Source organism: Mastomys coucha, unplaced genomic scaffold (genome assembly GCF_008632895.1).
Source record: "Mastomys coucha isolate ucsf_1 unplaced genomic scaffold, UCSF_Mcou_1 pScaffold6, whole genome shotgun sequence".
In the NCBI taxonomy this organism is placed as follows: domain Eukaryota; kingdom Metazoa; phylum Chordata; class Mammalia; order Rodentia; family Muridae; genus Mastomys; species Mastomys coucha.
In genome coordinates, this window is record NW_022196912.1 from 66,331,044 (window position 1) to 66,347,597 (window position 16,554).

General features: G+C 39.7%; 1 protein-coding gene across 3 annotated transcripts in view; it reads left to right on the forward strand.

Moving 5' to 3' along the window:
• The window catches only part of Scfd1 (sec1 family domain containing 1), a 69,818-nt gene extending 59,247 nt beyond the window's left edge, over window positions 1–10,571 (forward strand). For 2 of the 3 annotated variants that reach the window (XM_031356969.1, XM_031356971.1), the window contains 5 exons: window positions 2,339–2,391; window positions 4,233–4,266; window positions 4,867–4,932; window positions 6,520–6,588; window positions 10,377–10,571. In XM_031356969.1, coding sequence (XP_031212829.1) covers window positions 2,339–2,391; window positions 4,233–4,266; window positions 4,867–4,932; window positions 6,520–6,588; window positions 10,377–10,400 — 246 coding nt within the window. In that variant the 3' untranslated portion in view covers window positions 10,401–10,571. Of the gene's footprint in view, window positions 1–2,338; window positions 2,392–4,066; window positions 4,211–4,232; window positions 4,267–4,866; window positions 4,933–6,519; window positions 6,589–10,376 lie in introns of those variants that run through there. The other variant, XM_031356970.1, reaches the window with a different exon arrangement.
• Window positions 10,572–16,554: the final 5,983 nt, after the last annotated feature.

Below are 16,554 nucleotides of genomic sequence, written 5' to 3' on the forward strand. Positions count from 1 at the left end.
TAAAACACCAGAAAATGTCCAGCTGCTGTTAATGAAAGTTACAGGAAAATTATGTGGTATGATAAACTTTTAAAGATCCTTGTATTAAAGAGCCTGTGTGGATGGAAGTGATACATAGTGCAGTTATAGCTGTCTGTCTTTGTCTTAATGTTTTGTTATAGGCTAATAACTATAACAGCAGGTACATTTATTGTACACTTATGTGCCAGGAACCACTCAGCAAATTGTTACCTCATAAATAATTTTATCCTCAGTTAAACCATCCAAGAAAAGTACTACTGTTACTCTCATTTTATAGATAAGGAGAGTGGAACAGGCTTAGGTCAGTTAACTTGCTGGGGTTATATATCTCTTTTTACTATTATACTATGTTAGTTAGAGTAGGAACTGTGTGCTCTTCACAGATGCCCGGAACTATAGAATGAAACCATTGTAGGGAAGGAAGGTGACCAGAAGACATGGCTGCTTCATGCAACAGAACTGAAATCAAGTTCTGCTCCTTCTCCTCCTGCCCAGTACTAGTTGTAGCCATTCCTTCCACAGTCTTTATAAGAAACATGTGGATAGCTACATTTGAATGAGTCTTAATCAGAGGTTTTTTTGAACTGTAGAAGTTCATTTATCAATAATCTTGAGTTTATAATTAAAAGCACATTACTACAGATGGACTTTTTATTAATTAGAAGAGACTTTTTTTTCTGTTTTGAAAGCATTTCTTCATCCATCTGCTATGTAAGGGAGCTGTCTGCATTCCCTGTCCTCTCCTGTTTGTAGATAGGATTCCAAGGTGATTTGGAGACACTGAGGAAGTTAGCAAAGTACAGTAACTTAGGCCTGACAGGTATTCGTGAATGGCTATATGCATCTCATTTCAGATACTTTGTAATACTGGAGCCTGGACTGAGCATGTAGCTCAGCTGATGTTCAAGGCCTGGGTGGATCTCAGTACCACATCAACCTATCATAGAAGCAGATGCCTCTGTTCCCAGCACTTGGAAGGTAGAAGCAGGAGGATATGGAGTTTGAGATCATCCTTGGCTACACAATTAGAGGCCAGGCTAGGCTACATAAGACACTCTCACATCCTTACTGGGTGTGGGTGTGGGTGTGGGTGTGGGTGTGGGTATGTGTATGTGCGTGCACCCACATCTATGGCACATGTATAGTCAGAAGAAAACTTGTGGAAGTTGGTTCGCTCTTTTCAAAATGGGTCCTGCAAAAGAAATTCAGGGTATCAAGCTTAGCCTCAAGTGTTCCTTTACCTGCTGACCAGTAGGCCAACGAATGCATTCCTGTCATCTAGTGTCTCCTTTTGGTCATTGAATTTGTTGAACTTAAGATTATCAGAGAGGCTTCATCTTGCCCTCGAAGTCCAGCTGCTGGTAGGGTTTCCCAAGGGCTGAAGGATTCTGACTACCCTGAGGTGCTATATTGATTCAGGGTATTGACCGTTAGGGTTAGGACTGAGTATTATCGGCATGTGTACATTTGTCATTTGCCAGAGGGTTGGGTTGGTTGGTTTGTTTTTTCAGGAGTCAGGGAGACTGAATCGTTTGGCACGAAGACTGAGATCAGGAAGTAGTTATATCATAACATAGCAGATCTGTGCATCACAATTCCTTTAATATCAGGAAGCTTCCCATTTATTATAAAGTTTCACAACTCGTAGAGTCAGAGAAGCTTAGAAAGCTAAGAGTTTGGGTGACTCATTCAGAGGCACATCTCCCCTGGACTAAATTGAGGCTCTTTTCAGCTTTTATTTATCCTATTTTATGCTAACAGTCATGTGTTAATCTGGAGAAATTCTAATGCGTTAGATGGTGAAATGCTGGTCACATATACAGCTGATATCCAGTATTATCTATGTTTTAAATTCTAAATTCTAAAATTGATCTGGTCCCAAAACTTGAATATAAAAGACTGAGTCTCTTATATATTATGTCTTCTGTATATTCAGTAAAGCCACAGAAAGACCAAGTCCTAATAAGCAAAAGCCCCTGGGCAGTAAAACTATGTGCTTTAGTTGGGTTCACATCCTATTTCTGTTACTAAATATGTGACCTTAGGAAAGTCACTTAATCTCCCATTATCCCAGCTTGCCCATCTAAAACTGTGGGATAATAACAGGAACTGCCTGAAGGACTGAGGATTAGTGCATGGAAAGCCCTGAAAATACACCTTATTAACACATAGTAACGTCTCATTAAGGATTAGAGACAGTTGTTACACATTCTGTGAAATTGGAAGATTTGTTACAATCAAATACTGTGCCAAACTATGACCTTCTAAACAGAAATTTCATAGTCATGGCAATGTGTCTTATTTTTGTTTTTAATAGGAAACTGATGATTATAGATATTTTGATCCCAAAATGCTGCGGAGTAATGACAGGTAAGGAGCTTTTATCATGGGTGTTTGTTGGGAGTTTTCCCTCTGAGAATGGAAATATTGTATTATAGGACAGCCTGCTTTTTACTAAAATTCTAACTGTGGGAGACTAGTTATAAACAGTGTGTATTTTAATCTCTTTCAGAGATAATCACTGGTAATTAGGATTAGGAGCTTGTTATTTTCCCTTAGTGTACACCCAGAGAAATAAATTTAGCTGTTTACTATTTATGAAATGGTGTTATCATAAACAAAGTGGGGGATTTAGAGAGAGTGTTTTTAAGTGAATATTGTTATTGAACTAAATGAGAAGAAAATACCTCTGTGATGGAAACAGTCGTTTAAGGTGGAGGCGGCAGGAGCAGTGGTTTGTGACAGTCCAGGAAAGCGTGTCCCTAAGAACCATTTCTATAAGAGCATTTTATGCCAGTGAAACTGTTCACTGTGTAATTTCTGCATTTTGTGAAAGACACAATATGGTAATTTACGTTGGTTATGTTACTTTTCAAGAGTTAATTCATGGTAGGATGAGAAGTAACTTAAAAGACAGATAACAAATAGGCAAAATTAGAAGGAAATGGCTGGATGTCCCTAGCAATAAAACTCCAGGAGTGAGTTTCCTGCCTGTACCTGATGGCAAACCTTCAGCACTCTTTTCCCACGCATTCACATCTTCATGGTGTTTGGAAGGATGGGCTAGCTGCTAGGTTATTAAATTGCTTGGTAATTTCTAGTGTTCTCTTTTTCTTCTGAACTTAGCAGAGGTGCTGTTATATAAGAACTTCTAATAATAGCTGTCATTGGCAAAAAGAGAATTTGGCAGCAAATTACAGGACAGGGAATGAAGACTGACCTTCAGTGGTCCAGGGTTTTCTTTAGGAGTGATGAGAATGTTAAATTGGAGAGTGATGTTTGTACATACACAACCTTGGTCATTTGCTTCAAAGATGATGTGTAACTCTGTCTATGCTAGTAATTCTTCCTTGCACACAGCTAAGCATAACCATAGAAGCTGAGGACTGCTTCATCCTAAATGAAGCATATATGAGATAATTAGAGATAATTAGAGAGGATGCCAGCATTGTCAGACAAACAGGCTCAGAGTACTCTTTTATCAGCCTTCCCTGTGCTATCCCAAACCCTGATTGTTAATAACTCATGATACTGTACTATTATTTAAGTCTCCATTCTCTCCACCTCCTCTCTACCTCCAAAGAACTTAGAACTCTGGAATTAAACTATTTAAACATTTTGATGAGGTGAACATCTATCCATTTTTGTGGAGTATAGAATACTTAAACAGGACATAGAAATAAGAAAAGATGACCAAGGCATGCTCAACAACTAAACAATTCACGTTGGAAGAAATTGAAGTCCTTCTACCACAGTGTGCATTTTAACTCTGACATGTGAAATTTTGGATTTCTTAGATGCCAGGTTATTATTTTTAAAAATGTCCTGTGTGGTAAATAAGAAGCTAATGCAGAATGTGGATCTGGCCTCCCATTTCTCCTTCCCATCCTGAGGAAGATGCAAAAAGAGGTGTTGCTGTTTGTGTGTGGCATTGTTTCACCTGTTCCCACCTTCCTCTCTTTCTCATAGAGGCTATCTAGAGTGTATGTCAGTTGTTAGTAGGTTGTCCCGTTCCCTTTTAGACATTGAGATGTCTACCTTCTAGCTCCTTCCTCTACAAAACTGAAGAACCCCCTGCTTCCCAAGAAGGTGGACCTGGAATACCTTTTTAACGCTGCTCACAAGTGCACATGAACGTGTGTCCCCATACCCATCTTACCCATAAAAGAAGCCAAGGATGAAATTTTCAGTGCAGTTTCTCTTTATTGCAGCTCAGTTCCTAGGAACAAAAGTCCATTCCAAGAGGTAAGTTTAACAAAAAACTTCTCTGCTCCTAAAAAAGAAAGATAATGTAACAGTAGTCCCGAGGAAGAACTAGTTTGTCATAAGCAAAGCTTGATCAGTGAATGGCCATTCAGGTAAATTCAACTCTGCACACCCAAGATACAGCCTTAAAATCCTCAGCCACTTGTATTGCTCTGCTTTTCTTAAGCTTGCACGTGACAAAATAGCAGAAAAAGGAGTCTTTTGGATTGCAGTGAGAATTGTACATATGGAATTTCTACAATGATTCCAGTGTTTATGAAGATGTGACTATATGCTTATTTGAATACAGACACTTCTCATTGTGAGTGATGTATTGAAAGTTGCATGTTGGGTTTTCCAGTGTTTCTGCCTACAGCAAATAATAAAAATTCAAACTAACCTTTAGAGCCAGCTCTGGCTTTTCTTTGCTATTACTGGATTGGATACTGCAGTTAGACTTTGAGACAGCAGAGGGCTTAGATTGTCGTCTTAGCCATCGTATCTCAGTTTCAGAACAGCTTCCAGACTGAAAGCCATGTTGCTTCAAAGTTGAAGTGCTTTAACTGTGTTTTCTCTCTTTTCCTCCGTTTGTACTTCTAGGCCATTGTCTTTGTGGTCGGAGGAGGCAACTATATTGAATATCAGAATCTTGTTGACTACATAAAGGTACAGTTGATACAGTTGAGCCTTCTCATTCTGTCTCTTGGTGGTGTGAGTCTCATGTCATTAGAGAATTAGCATTGGCCCACGACGATCCTGACCTCTGCATAACTACGTCCCAAGAGGTGGTTTTTTAAGTTATACTTGTAAGCAAAACACTAAATTGTACGTGTCTGGAGTCCCAGCTACTTGGGAGGCCGAGGCAAGAGGGTCACTTGAGCCTAGGAATTCAGGGCCAGTCGAGGCCACATGGCAAGATTTCATCTCTTATAAAAATTACCAATTACTCTGTAGACCAGGCTGGCCTCGAACTCAGAAATCCGCCTGCCTCTGTTTCCCAAGTGCTGGGATTAAAGGCGTGCACCACCACTGCCCAGCAGTTTACCAGTTTTTTGTCATAGACATGATTCTACTAAAATTATACTGTATTGAAAAATAATATTTCATAAATTATTTGGGCAATCTCTTGATATACTTTAATATTTAGAGACCTCAAGGTCTTCTAAGATTTGTCTCCCTTAAGATGATTTATAGAACTCATTTACCTAAATAATACATGCTTTATTCAGTTGTATTAACTTACATCAGCAACATACTTCTAAAAAGCATTTAAGGTAGCAAATTAGAAATAGAATCCTACTGCAAACCAGCGAGTGGCAGAAAACTAAAAATACATGAGGCACTAAGCCTAATTTGAAGACCAAAATAAAATAAAATCTATAGGCTGGAAAATTGGCTATTGTTATATAATAAAGTGACCTTTTCTAATTACTTAGTTGTGGTTAAGGTATGATTGTCACTCTTCATGCCCTCATTACATAGGCATTAATAGAAGCTATAATGTAACAGGGGAACACATAGCTCCCAGGAGTCTCCTCAGTCATGCTTTTAAGAATCTGTGTCAGAGGAGAGGGCCTCGGCCTTGTGAAGGTTCTGTGCCCCAGCGTAGGGGAATGCTAGGGCCAGAAAGTAGGAGAGGGCGGGGTGACAGGCATGGGGAGGTGGGAGGCAACAGGGATTTGTTTTTGTTTGTTTGTTTGTTTTTTGGAGGGGAAACCGGGAATGGAGAAAGTTACATGTAAATAAAGAAAATATCAAAAAAAAAAAAAATTTAAGAAGCAAAAAAAAAAAGAATCTGTGTCAGGGGCCCCCAGTCTTGCACAAGGGATGGCTTTATGTTGCATGCACACACATGTGCAGGCCTAAGGACAATTAGTACTGGAGTACTTCATAAGCTGAGTGTCTTTAGATTATACCTGATTCATTAGACAACACAAAGGATTAATATTTGCTATTTATTGCTTTTCTGTTCTATAGATGTTGAAAACATGGTGCTGCTTCCCTTGAGAAAGCTTAGCCAAGCTAGAGAAAAGGAAGAAAATAGCATTCTTGTGCCCATTTCACCACCTTATTCCTGTATGTTTATGCAGTTTAGGATACACACACACGCATGCACATGCACACGCACATTTTAAATGTAACACCACCACCAGACAAAAGACTTTTAAGAATAACCCTCTCTCCAGAATGCAGCAGGGTAATTCCTGTTTCTCGTTGCACAGATATATCTGAGTCCTCTTCTGCTTTTTACAGGCGAAGCAAGGCAAGCACATTCTATATGGCTGCAGTGAGATTTTTAATGCTACACAGTTCATAAAACAGGTAAAGTGTGCCCTTTTTTAGTTGTTTCTCTTAGCATAACAGAAGTTGGTGTTGGGTCCCTCTTCTTCAAAAGCTATCAGTTATTCAGTTGAATTCAAATCAACTAAAACAAAAGCTCATCTAGTTATTAAGGACAGTTCTGGTAACATTTTAGTAAGGTTAACAATCCTAACTCTTTTGAAAAGATAATTTAAAATTGAAGTTATCCTAGTAGGCCAAATTGAATTTCAGCATTTCCTATATGCTGTCGACATGCCTGATATTGCCAGGCACATAGTATTTGGGGCTCAGAATTCCTTTGTTCATCAACAGTAGACGCTCAGTTGATATGATAATGTTCACTTTGAATGTCATTGGCAACTGTAGCCAAGTGAGTGGGCTCATTTCCATACAGTCCTTCAAATCATTCCCACTAATGTTCTCAGTAATTATATTGATGTTAGCTTTTTTAATTGCTAGGCCCAGTAGCCTGATCAGTAATGTCTAGGTGTCAGCACTTGAGGGCATAGGTAAAGGGGATAGAGCGTCTTACGGTCACCCTTGGCCCCTGGAATGTCCCTAGGAACCAACTCAGGCCAAACCATGCTTCATGGTTCTGATGCTGAAAGAATTTAAGGACTAACGAGTTTATTAAGCAGGGGTTGGGGGTGCTATTAAAGACACAGCAGGTTGAAGCATGGAGCTAGGCAAAGCAAAGGTGTTCAGAGAGAGCAGGGCACCCCTGAGAATCTGGATGTGGCAACTCAGAGATGAGTCACAAGTAACACACCAACGTGTGGCTTCTCTTTAACAGAGTATGTTATTCTCTGAGAATTTCATACATGTATGCATGTGGATGGATGGACAGACAGACAGATGTTATTTTGGAGAACACTAAACTCTTCAAATGCACAAGTTTGTACTAAGTTTAGGGAATTTTCAACTACTATGGCTTCAGATTTTTATGTGCCTGGTTTTTTTTCTAATATTCTTTTGGGACTCTGTTTACAACTCTGGTCCCAGAATTACAACAGTGCTAGAGAATTTCTGTCGCCTAGTGATGCTTGTGTGAACAGACCTACTGTACTGCCAGTCACAGAGAAGCACATACAGTTTTTATGACAGTTGTCGATGGTAACACTTAACTCAAGTGCAGCCCAATCACTGACTGTTTTAAGTCTGCAGCAGTGTGTACTAATTTCCTAAGCCTTCACACACTGGGCCTCTGGAAGCTCCATTCATGGTGAGTGCCCCGATAAGGATATGCCACTTTTAATCTTGTTTGTGTGGATACAGACATAAAACTGTAATGCAATGTAAAGGCATTTCTTTGGGGTGTGTGTGCCTGTAAGGCCAGAGATCACCATCAGTGTCTTCCTCAGTAACTCTCTACCTAGTGTTTTTTTTTTTTCTTTTTTAAGATTTATTTATTTATTATATGTAAGTACACTATAGCTGTCTTCAGACACTCCAGAAGAGGGCATCAGATCTCGTTATGGATGGTTATGAGCCACCATGTGGTTGCTGGAATTTGAACTCAGGACCTTCAGAAGAGCAGACAGTGGTCTTAATCGTTGAGCCATCTCTCCAGCCCCCTCCACCTAGTGTTTTTAAGATGAACTCTTTTTCACTGATATACTAGACTGGCTGATCAGTGCGGAGATTATTGATGTGCACCACCACACTCACCTTTTGCCAGTGTACTGAGAATCTGAACTCAGGTCCTCATGATTGCGTAATGGGCACTGACTGAGCGATCTCATCAGCCACACGGTTTATCTTTTACACTGTACTTTTTACTGTGCCTAGGCATTTTCATAGTTGAGTACAGTATATGGCAACTTATTACATAGATTTGCAGTCTTAGAGCACTTATATCCTAGGAGTGTGGTGGGCTTAGACCATGTAGGTTTCTCTGGGGTTTTCATGATACTGCATTTCACAATACAAACACATCATTAAGTGAGTGCATGTTTTATGTCTTAGCTCACAAATTGCTAAGGATTCTGTTTCTCAAAGAGAACCATTTGTTTCTATCTCAATTTTTAATAAATCTTTCTTCTATTTCTGTTCTCTCTTCTTCTTAAAGAGGGCAGTTAGCAATTCTGTTATTTTCAGTTGAGTTTGTTGTTGTTGCTGGTTTGTTTTGTTTTGTTTTGTTTTGTTTTGTTGAGTTTTTCCTCTGCTAATATTTTTTTCATTCTTTGTGAACATATTTTCTTTTACTTCACCAATAGTAATTATTATTGATTTTAACAGTCTGTTATCTGAAAAGTGTGGGTTGTCTCTGTCCTTTTGTGTTGTCTTCTCCATAGAGTGTGACATTTTCCTGGTTGCTGCTATTATTATTACCCTTTCTTCTAAGCCTCGTTTGTGATCTGTGTTTTGACAAATGAATGTCATTGTTCTAGAGAGTACTGGCTTGTAATTCATTAAGCAGGGTTTTGTTGTTGTTGAACTCAAACTTTTAGCTGTCCTTTTTTTTTTTTTTTTTTTAAATTAAAATACTACCTCATTTTCCTCTTTCTCCCTTTAGCTCCTTCTGTGGCCTCTGTCCTCTGTGTTCCATCCACACTCATTCATTCTCAGTCTCTCTAAAGACAGATGGCTCAGACTGCGTGTTGTGGCTTGTGTGCTTATAATACCCCCATAAACACAGACTCTGCCACACACTGCTCTCTCAGGTTTCTTCCTGACTTGCTGCCCTAAGCTCTGTTCTGATTCTTCAGGCAAGATAAATCAATTGCAGGATTTCTGTCACAGGTCTGCCTGCCTTGTGCAACACCAACTCAGGCCAGAAAACCAGAGTCATCTAATGGTTTTCCCTCTTAGGCTTAAGTCATCTCTAGGACCTTCTTGCTTTAAGTGTTTCTCCACTGTCTCTGGGGAGTTGATTTCTGTGGTTTTGCTGAAGGCTTAATACTGTTACCTCTGGGAGAGTTAGTTCTATAGGGATTTTCCTTTCTTTCTTTTTTTTTTAAATTTATTTATTTATTTTTATGTGTATGAGTACACTGTAGCTGTTACAGATGGCCCTGAGCCATCATGTGGCTTCTGGGAATTGAGCTCTGGCCCCGCTTGCTCCAGCCCAATTCACTGTAGCTGTCTTCAGACGCACCAGAAGAGGGCGTAAGATCTCATGGTTGTGAGCCACCATGTGATTGCTGGGATCCGAACTCAGGACCTTCGGAAGGACCTTCAGTGTGTTCTTACCCTTCAGGACCTTCAGTGCTCTTACCCGATGAGCCATCTCGCCAGCCCTCTATGGGGGTTTTTCTAGCCTTCCCAAATTGGAAGTGGGGTTAGGTTTTTTTTCTTCTTCATCATCTGCTTTTAATAATCTTTTAGGAATATAAAAAAGTATATGGCAAACTGTTAGCACTCATATTTCTTTCTTTCTTTTCTTTTTTTTTTTTTTGGTTTTTCGAGACAGGGTTTCTCTGTGTAGCCCTGGCTGTCCCGGAACTCACTCTGTAGATCAGGCTGGCCTCAAACTCAGAAATCCGCCTGCCTCTGCCTCGCAAGTGCTGGGATTAAAGGCGTGTGCCACCACTGCCCAGGAGTACTTATATTTCTTAAGAACTTACATTTCTCTGTAAAGAATTTCATACAGTTTAATATCAATGACTTATGCCCAGGGTTTGCTTGTAATGTTTATATTTACATGCCATGACTCTTACATTTGAAAGCATATGTTAAATTATTATGTTGAAATATTTTGTTCTAGGATAATATAGTAGTACAAAACCTAAGTTTTTTTGTAATCTAAAAATGAAAGTTTATATTTATAATTTTTTCTTTCATTTTAGCTGTCACAGCTTGGACAGAAATAACACAGAACAACCACAATGGGGTAATCAGTTTGGGTAGATGTAAAAAGAGCCAGATGTGTCTTTCTCCTAGCTGTGCCCTAACTGCAACCTGTCAGAATCTCTCATTTGTAAAGAAATTCTATACTTCATATTCTGTATAATGATTAAAATAATAAACCATTTCAGAAATAACTTAGCTTATTCTTGTTTGAAAAATGAAAACATACATTGGGACAATGTAGCCCAGTGCAGAGATACTCAAGCAGCTTACCCCTGTGGGGTGAGCTGGTGAATGTGTGCAGAGATACTCAAGCAGCTTACCGCTGTCAGGTGAGCTGGTGAATGTGTGCTGTTACACGCACCAGCATCGCTTGAGGAACTCCCCACTTACATTTCATTTCTTTTCCAGTGGATTCCCACATTGCTTTTGGACTTTTAGGTGGAGATTTTAAAGCTACTTTATTTGTTATTTATTTCTTCTGGCACACACACACATACACACATATATAACAGTAAAAACTGCTATTTATAAAATGTTGATAGGGCAGCATATGATTTGCAGTGGACAGACACAAAATATCCGTTCTTGAGAGTTCTGAGTAGACAGTAAAAGTGTGCAGCACCACAGAGAACAGTAACTATTCCCTGACTGTTACTCACTTTAAATCAGACACCAGGAAGTGGGGCACTGAAGTTTGATAGTACCAATAATTGTAATCTGGAGTAAGACCTGTGTCAGAAGTGAGAAATCTCTGTCTCAGGAGTTAAGGCACAGCGAACATTCCTGCAGAAAGGCACAAACTGAAAGAATGTACTCATAAACTTTGTGCACTCGGTTACTGCACGATGTACCTACAGGACATCTGAAAGTCCTGGGCTCACCATGCAGCTGCCAGGAGTAATAGAATGAGCTGTAGGCTTTTCCCACCACTGTTTACATTAGGAACTAGTAACTGACTAATAATCCAAAAGACTGTTGGAAACTAGATGCATAATTTCCAAAGCATTCTGAGAAAACTTTGAAAAACACCACACACTAAAGTGCACTGTTCAGTAAAGAGCTTAAAGTCATCTTTATAGTTCAAAAACTATATGGTTAGAAGGTCAGGAAATGGTCTGATACTTGTCCATCATGACCTAGAAGAAAAATTTTATGTAACAAAAAAGGACCAGAGAGCTGGCTTAGTTTGATGAGTTACCTGCTGCTCTTCTCTAATTTGAACTTACAGAGTCACATGAGGAAGGAGAGGACTGACTTCCGGTGCTTGTCTTCAGACCTCCATGTATACAGCATAATAAATCTTTGAATGTAAAAATGTTTTAATATGAAAAAAAGAGAAATTATTGAAATAGAATCAGTGACAGAGTGCTGTGTACTGAATTCCGTCCCCTTAAAACTCACATGTAAGCACTAATCCAGAGACTAAGATAGGGTCCTCAGTGGGGCAGGTGAACTCAAAAGAAGTGAGCCCTGTATGGTTAAAAAACAATCAGATACTCATCCCCTGTGACTAATATCATAAGAGGAAGGGACACTAGCTCTCCCTCATCCAATGAGACTTCTCCAAAGGCCAGCCCCAGTGACACTTTGATCTTGGACTGTAAGAAAACTGAAACTGCTATCTTGTTGGGGCAACTTCAGGTGGCTGATGCAGAGAAGCACAAACTTATGGCAAAGCTGATGAAAATAATGTGAAAAGGCACAAAGCCTGATGTCAGGATAGAAAGAGGCATCCCTCCTAGGACCACAGGCGTCAAGGAAGTGTAGGGGAGCCTGCACTGTCTGCCAGGATAATTTTAAAACTGAACAGAATACATGAAATAGCTGCCTTTAAGATACTGAAAATTAACAAATCTTATGGACCCTGCAGAGAATAACTAGGAAGCTTTGGAGATTGCCTCGACTACCATGCCAAAGAGCAGTGGACTTCGTGTATCAGAGAGGAAAAGTATTTGACTTTACACATGCGTACAGCTGCTGGGAACTGAATTTGAGTTCTCAGCAAGAGAGTGCACTCCTGGATCCCAACCTACATAAACACTTTTCAAAAACATTTACTAAAATACACCACATTCTGGGACTTTCTTTCAGTATGTCTTTTATTTACTGAAACTTGAAATGAATCAACTATAGAAATCTAGACCAATTGCCACAGGTTTGTTCCCCACACAACAACAGGCTCAGACAAAGACCAGCAGGCTGAAGTAGTCTAGGGACTTAATCGGCAACTGTGGGGAAAAGTTGTGGGAGTGCAAGAGGAGGTAGAAGGCAGCCATCTGAGGCACAAAAGTTCTCAAAAAACTTCCGAAATAAGTCAACACTTCACATTTTTAAATCACAGCCCCTAATAAGTAGTCACTGACACATTATTGGTTGTTTGTGGCTTTGCATGATGCCCTGAAGGGGCATTGGCTAGAGTTGTACTGCAAAGGTTGTGATCCAGCATGCATGTGGCTAAATGGAAGAGCGGAGAGGGAAAGGAATCACCTAGAAGCGGAGTTGCAGAGGATATAGGGTCAACTTCATCTCACCTTGCCTACACCAAAGCAAAGCCATGTCCTACCTAAAGCAACTAGAGCAAGGCTTCCAGAGAAAATTATTGAAGACTAGCCAACCAAGGACTTCAGCTACTGAGGAGCTAACCCATATCCCCATTTCATCAGTAACAGCTATCATTGGCACAGGGGAAGGGGGAATCTCTTATTGGATAAAAACTACACAAATGGTATAGGAACCAAACATTTAGAAATAATTTGGAAAGAAATAGCTTTATTAGTAAATGTATAGTATATTTTCAAACCTGAAACCATACATAGATCCTTCTACACAGCTTCCAACCACCCCACTTGGTCCACAGACTTTTCACATTCTCCAGGATTTAAGCAAGGGAGTTCCCCTGATCTCCCTGTCCACATCTTATCCTCAGCCCACCAGACCTAACCTGGGTCCCACAACCAGTGCATCAGCCTAGTCTGGCCTTCCCTGCCTGCACCTCAGAGGAGCTCTATGGTTAGGCCAGGATCCTCCCTACCTAACCCTCCAACCAAAGGACTCTCATGCTACATCTAACCTTTCCATTCAGCCAGATCTACCCCCACCCTCCAGGCTTAGAACAGGAGCACATCCTGTATACCAACCCAGCAGTTTCTGTCCACTGACTCCATTCTACCCAAGCCATTCCTAACCTCTATAGCCAACCAGCCCACACATCCTCTCTTCTTTCCAACCTGCTCTGTCCATAACATACTCAGAACTAACAGAAGGTGGTGTTCCCAGATTCCATCACAGAAATGCCATCTATATGAAAGACCAAGCCAATGTCTTCTCTCCAAAACCTACAGTCCTATAGAAATGAATGCATGTGGGAATTGATGAAGATTGCTTCCAGAACACAGAATTTAAGAGTGTAACTACAAACCTCATCAAAGAATTCATGGACTTTAAAGATATACAGATCAATGAAATTAAGAATAAATGCCTGAGTGATGCCCAAGAAATGACAATACTATTTTTAAAATATAAAACCAAAGAAAAACAAAAATAAAGCTGATGGAAATGACAAAGACAATCCAAACCTTGAGAATAGAATTCAATCAGGAGATTCAAAACACTGAAGAAGAGTTGAGCTGAAATAAAGATGGAATTGAAAAATCCAGTAGCTCAAGTAGAAATTTCAAAGGAAAAGCTTTATAAGTAAAATGAATTGAGCAGGAGATAGAATATCAGGACCCAAAGGTAAGGTAGAGCATCTAGAACAAATAAACATTTAAAACACAAAAACATACACATACAACAAAAGGAAACACAGGAAATGTGGGACATCATTAAAAAAAAACCTTAGAATTATAGATTATAGATATAATTATAGAATCATAGATGAAAAAGAAGAATCACAAGTCAATGGAATAGACCAGATCTTCAACAAGATCATAAAAGAAAACTTCCACAAACTAAAGACAGACATACCTGTACAAATAGAAGCACACAGAACACCAAATAGGCAAGACCAGAAAACAAAAATCCTCATGACAAATCATTGTTAAAACACTCAGTTCACATAACAAAGAATGTATTGAAAGCTGCAAGAGAAGAAATGTAAGTCAAATATAAATGAAAATTCATCCCAATGACAGCTGATTTCTCATTGGAAACTTGGAAATCCAGAAGAGCCTGGAGCAGTGAATTCTATGTCCTAAAAAAAGACAGCCAACCTAAAATAAAACACCCAGCAAAACTCTGCCATGACTGGAATAGAAAGAAAAACCTTTCTACGACATAAGCAACCCAAAAGAATTATATTCAACAAGGCAAACTTAAAGGAAAGTACAGGAAGCATTATCTCACGCCGAGGTACCTAATGAGAGCGCAGCAGAAGAATCGTAGGAAGAAATGTAAAGCCATAGAAACGCCACTGAAAACAAACAGCAAACCGCAGCACGGCCACAACGAACGCACATTTCAGTAATAACTTTAAGTATCAATGGCCTCAATTCTCTAATCAAAAGACATAGACTGAATGAATGGGTCCAGGGGGGAAAATCCATCTCTCTGCTGCCTATAAGAGACACATCTTAGTTTTAAAGATAGGCACCACCTTAGATTAAAAGGATAGACAAAAAGTACTCCAGTCAAATGGGACCAGGAAGCAAGAAGGTGCCACCATGCCAAATAGACCACAAACTAAATATCAGAAGAAATAAAGAGGGACATTTTACTCAAGAGGACTGTTAACCAAGAAGATATTACTGTCTAAAACATAAATGCACCAAACTCTGGGGTGTTCAATTTCATAAAAAAATCTATTTCAGTATCTTTAAAAAAAAAAAAAAAACCAGATTAACATCAGTCCATTAATAGTGATTTCAGTATATACAGTCTTGCTATTCCCTTTGCCCTTCTCCCAGAAGCAGAAGGTTAAGTTTCTATTGCTAAAGACACCACGCATATTTGACACAGGTGCAGAGAACCATGAGCTGGATCAGACTGGAATGCCTCCTCCCTGAGGACTAGCTTGCATGGTACCAGAAGGCACTGTGCAAGCTTCCAATAAAGAGAGGGCATCAACAGTCCCACCCAGCCATGGCACCTGTAAACCACATCAATGATCAGTATGGCACAAAAACTCTTAAGCGTGTAATAGTGGCACACATACCTTGGAGGTAAGTAGTGATTCTCTAATTGGACTTTAAGACCTGCTCAACAAAAGGGAAACCATCCCTGGTAATAGGAAACTAGCTAAATATTCAGTACCAGTGAAGTGGATATTGGAGGAGAGTCTGCAACTATTAATTTACTAAACCAGCAAATCCCCTGACAGCAATCCAAACATTTCTCCTTATACCAACAGATAAGTGTAGTTTTCACCTCTCATCAGGGAAACCTCTCTTTACAGCAGATGGATACTAATATAGAAAACGACAACCAACCAAAATGGAGTTATGGAGCCCAGGCCCAGTAGATAACATATACAAAACACTCCTGTATTTAAGGCTCAGGGAACATTGCAGAAGATAGAGTGGAAAGATAAAAGCCAGAGCATCAGGATGTTTCCAGAAAGCCTCACCAAGACAACTGCCCAAATATGAGCCGAACAAGGATGACACCAGTGGACATGCAATGTGGACCATGATGCCTCAGCCCTACACAACTATAGGCAACTGGAGAATGCTGGGAGTGAGAGAAATAGTCTTCCCCAGGAAAAACACACCAGTTGGTTGTCCAATACCAAATGGTCAACCCTGGAAACATATATGTAGCATAAGGACTAAGCAGTTTATGTTTAGAAATATATATGTTACATGCTTGTACATTATGTATGCAAGAACAATGAAAATGGAGGCCATGAATTTGGAGGAGAGTGAGGAGAGATTTATGGAAAGATTTAGAAGGAGGACAGAGAAGGAAGAAACGTTTTAATAATACAAGAATCTTGAAAAAGTAAAACTATCTTCAAGATTGCCTTAAATTTACATACTTTGTCTTGCTAAAGGCGGGTCAGGTTTGGAGGTAGAAACATTCCCTGGGCCCTATGACAACTCCTGTGCCTCTCTTTGTATAACTCTTTGGGAAAACCTTGGTCTTCCTTATGCATAGCTCTCCCTAGCCATCCTGACATGGGTTACCAGTGTGGTTATCCTTCATATTGTCAGGCTCATACAGGCTAGACAGATCAAC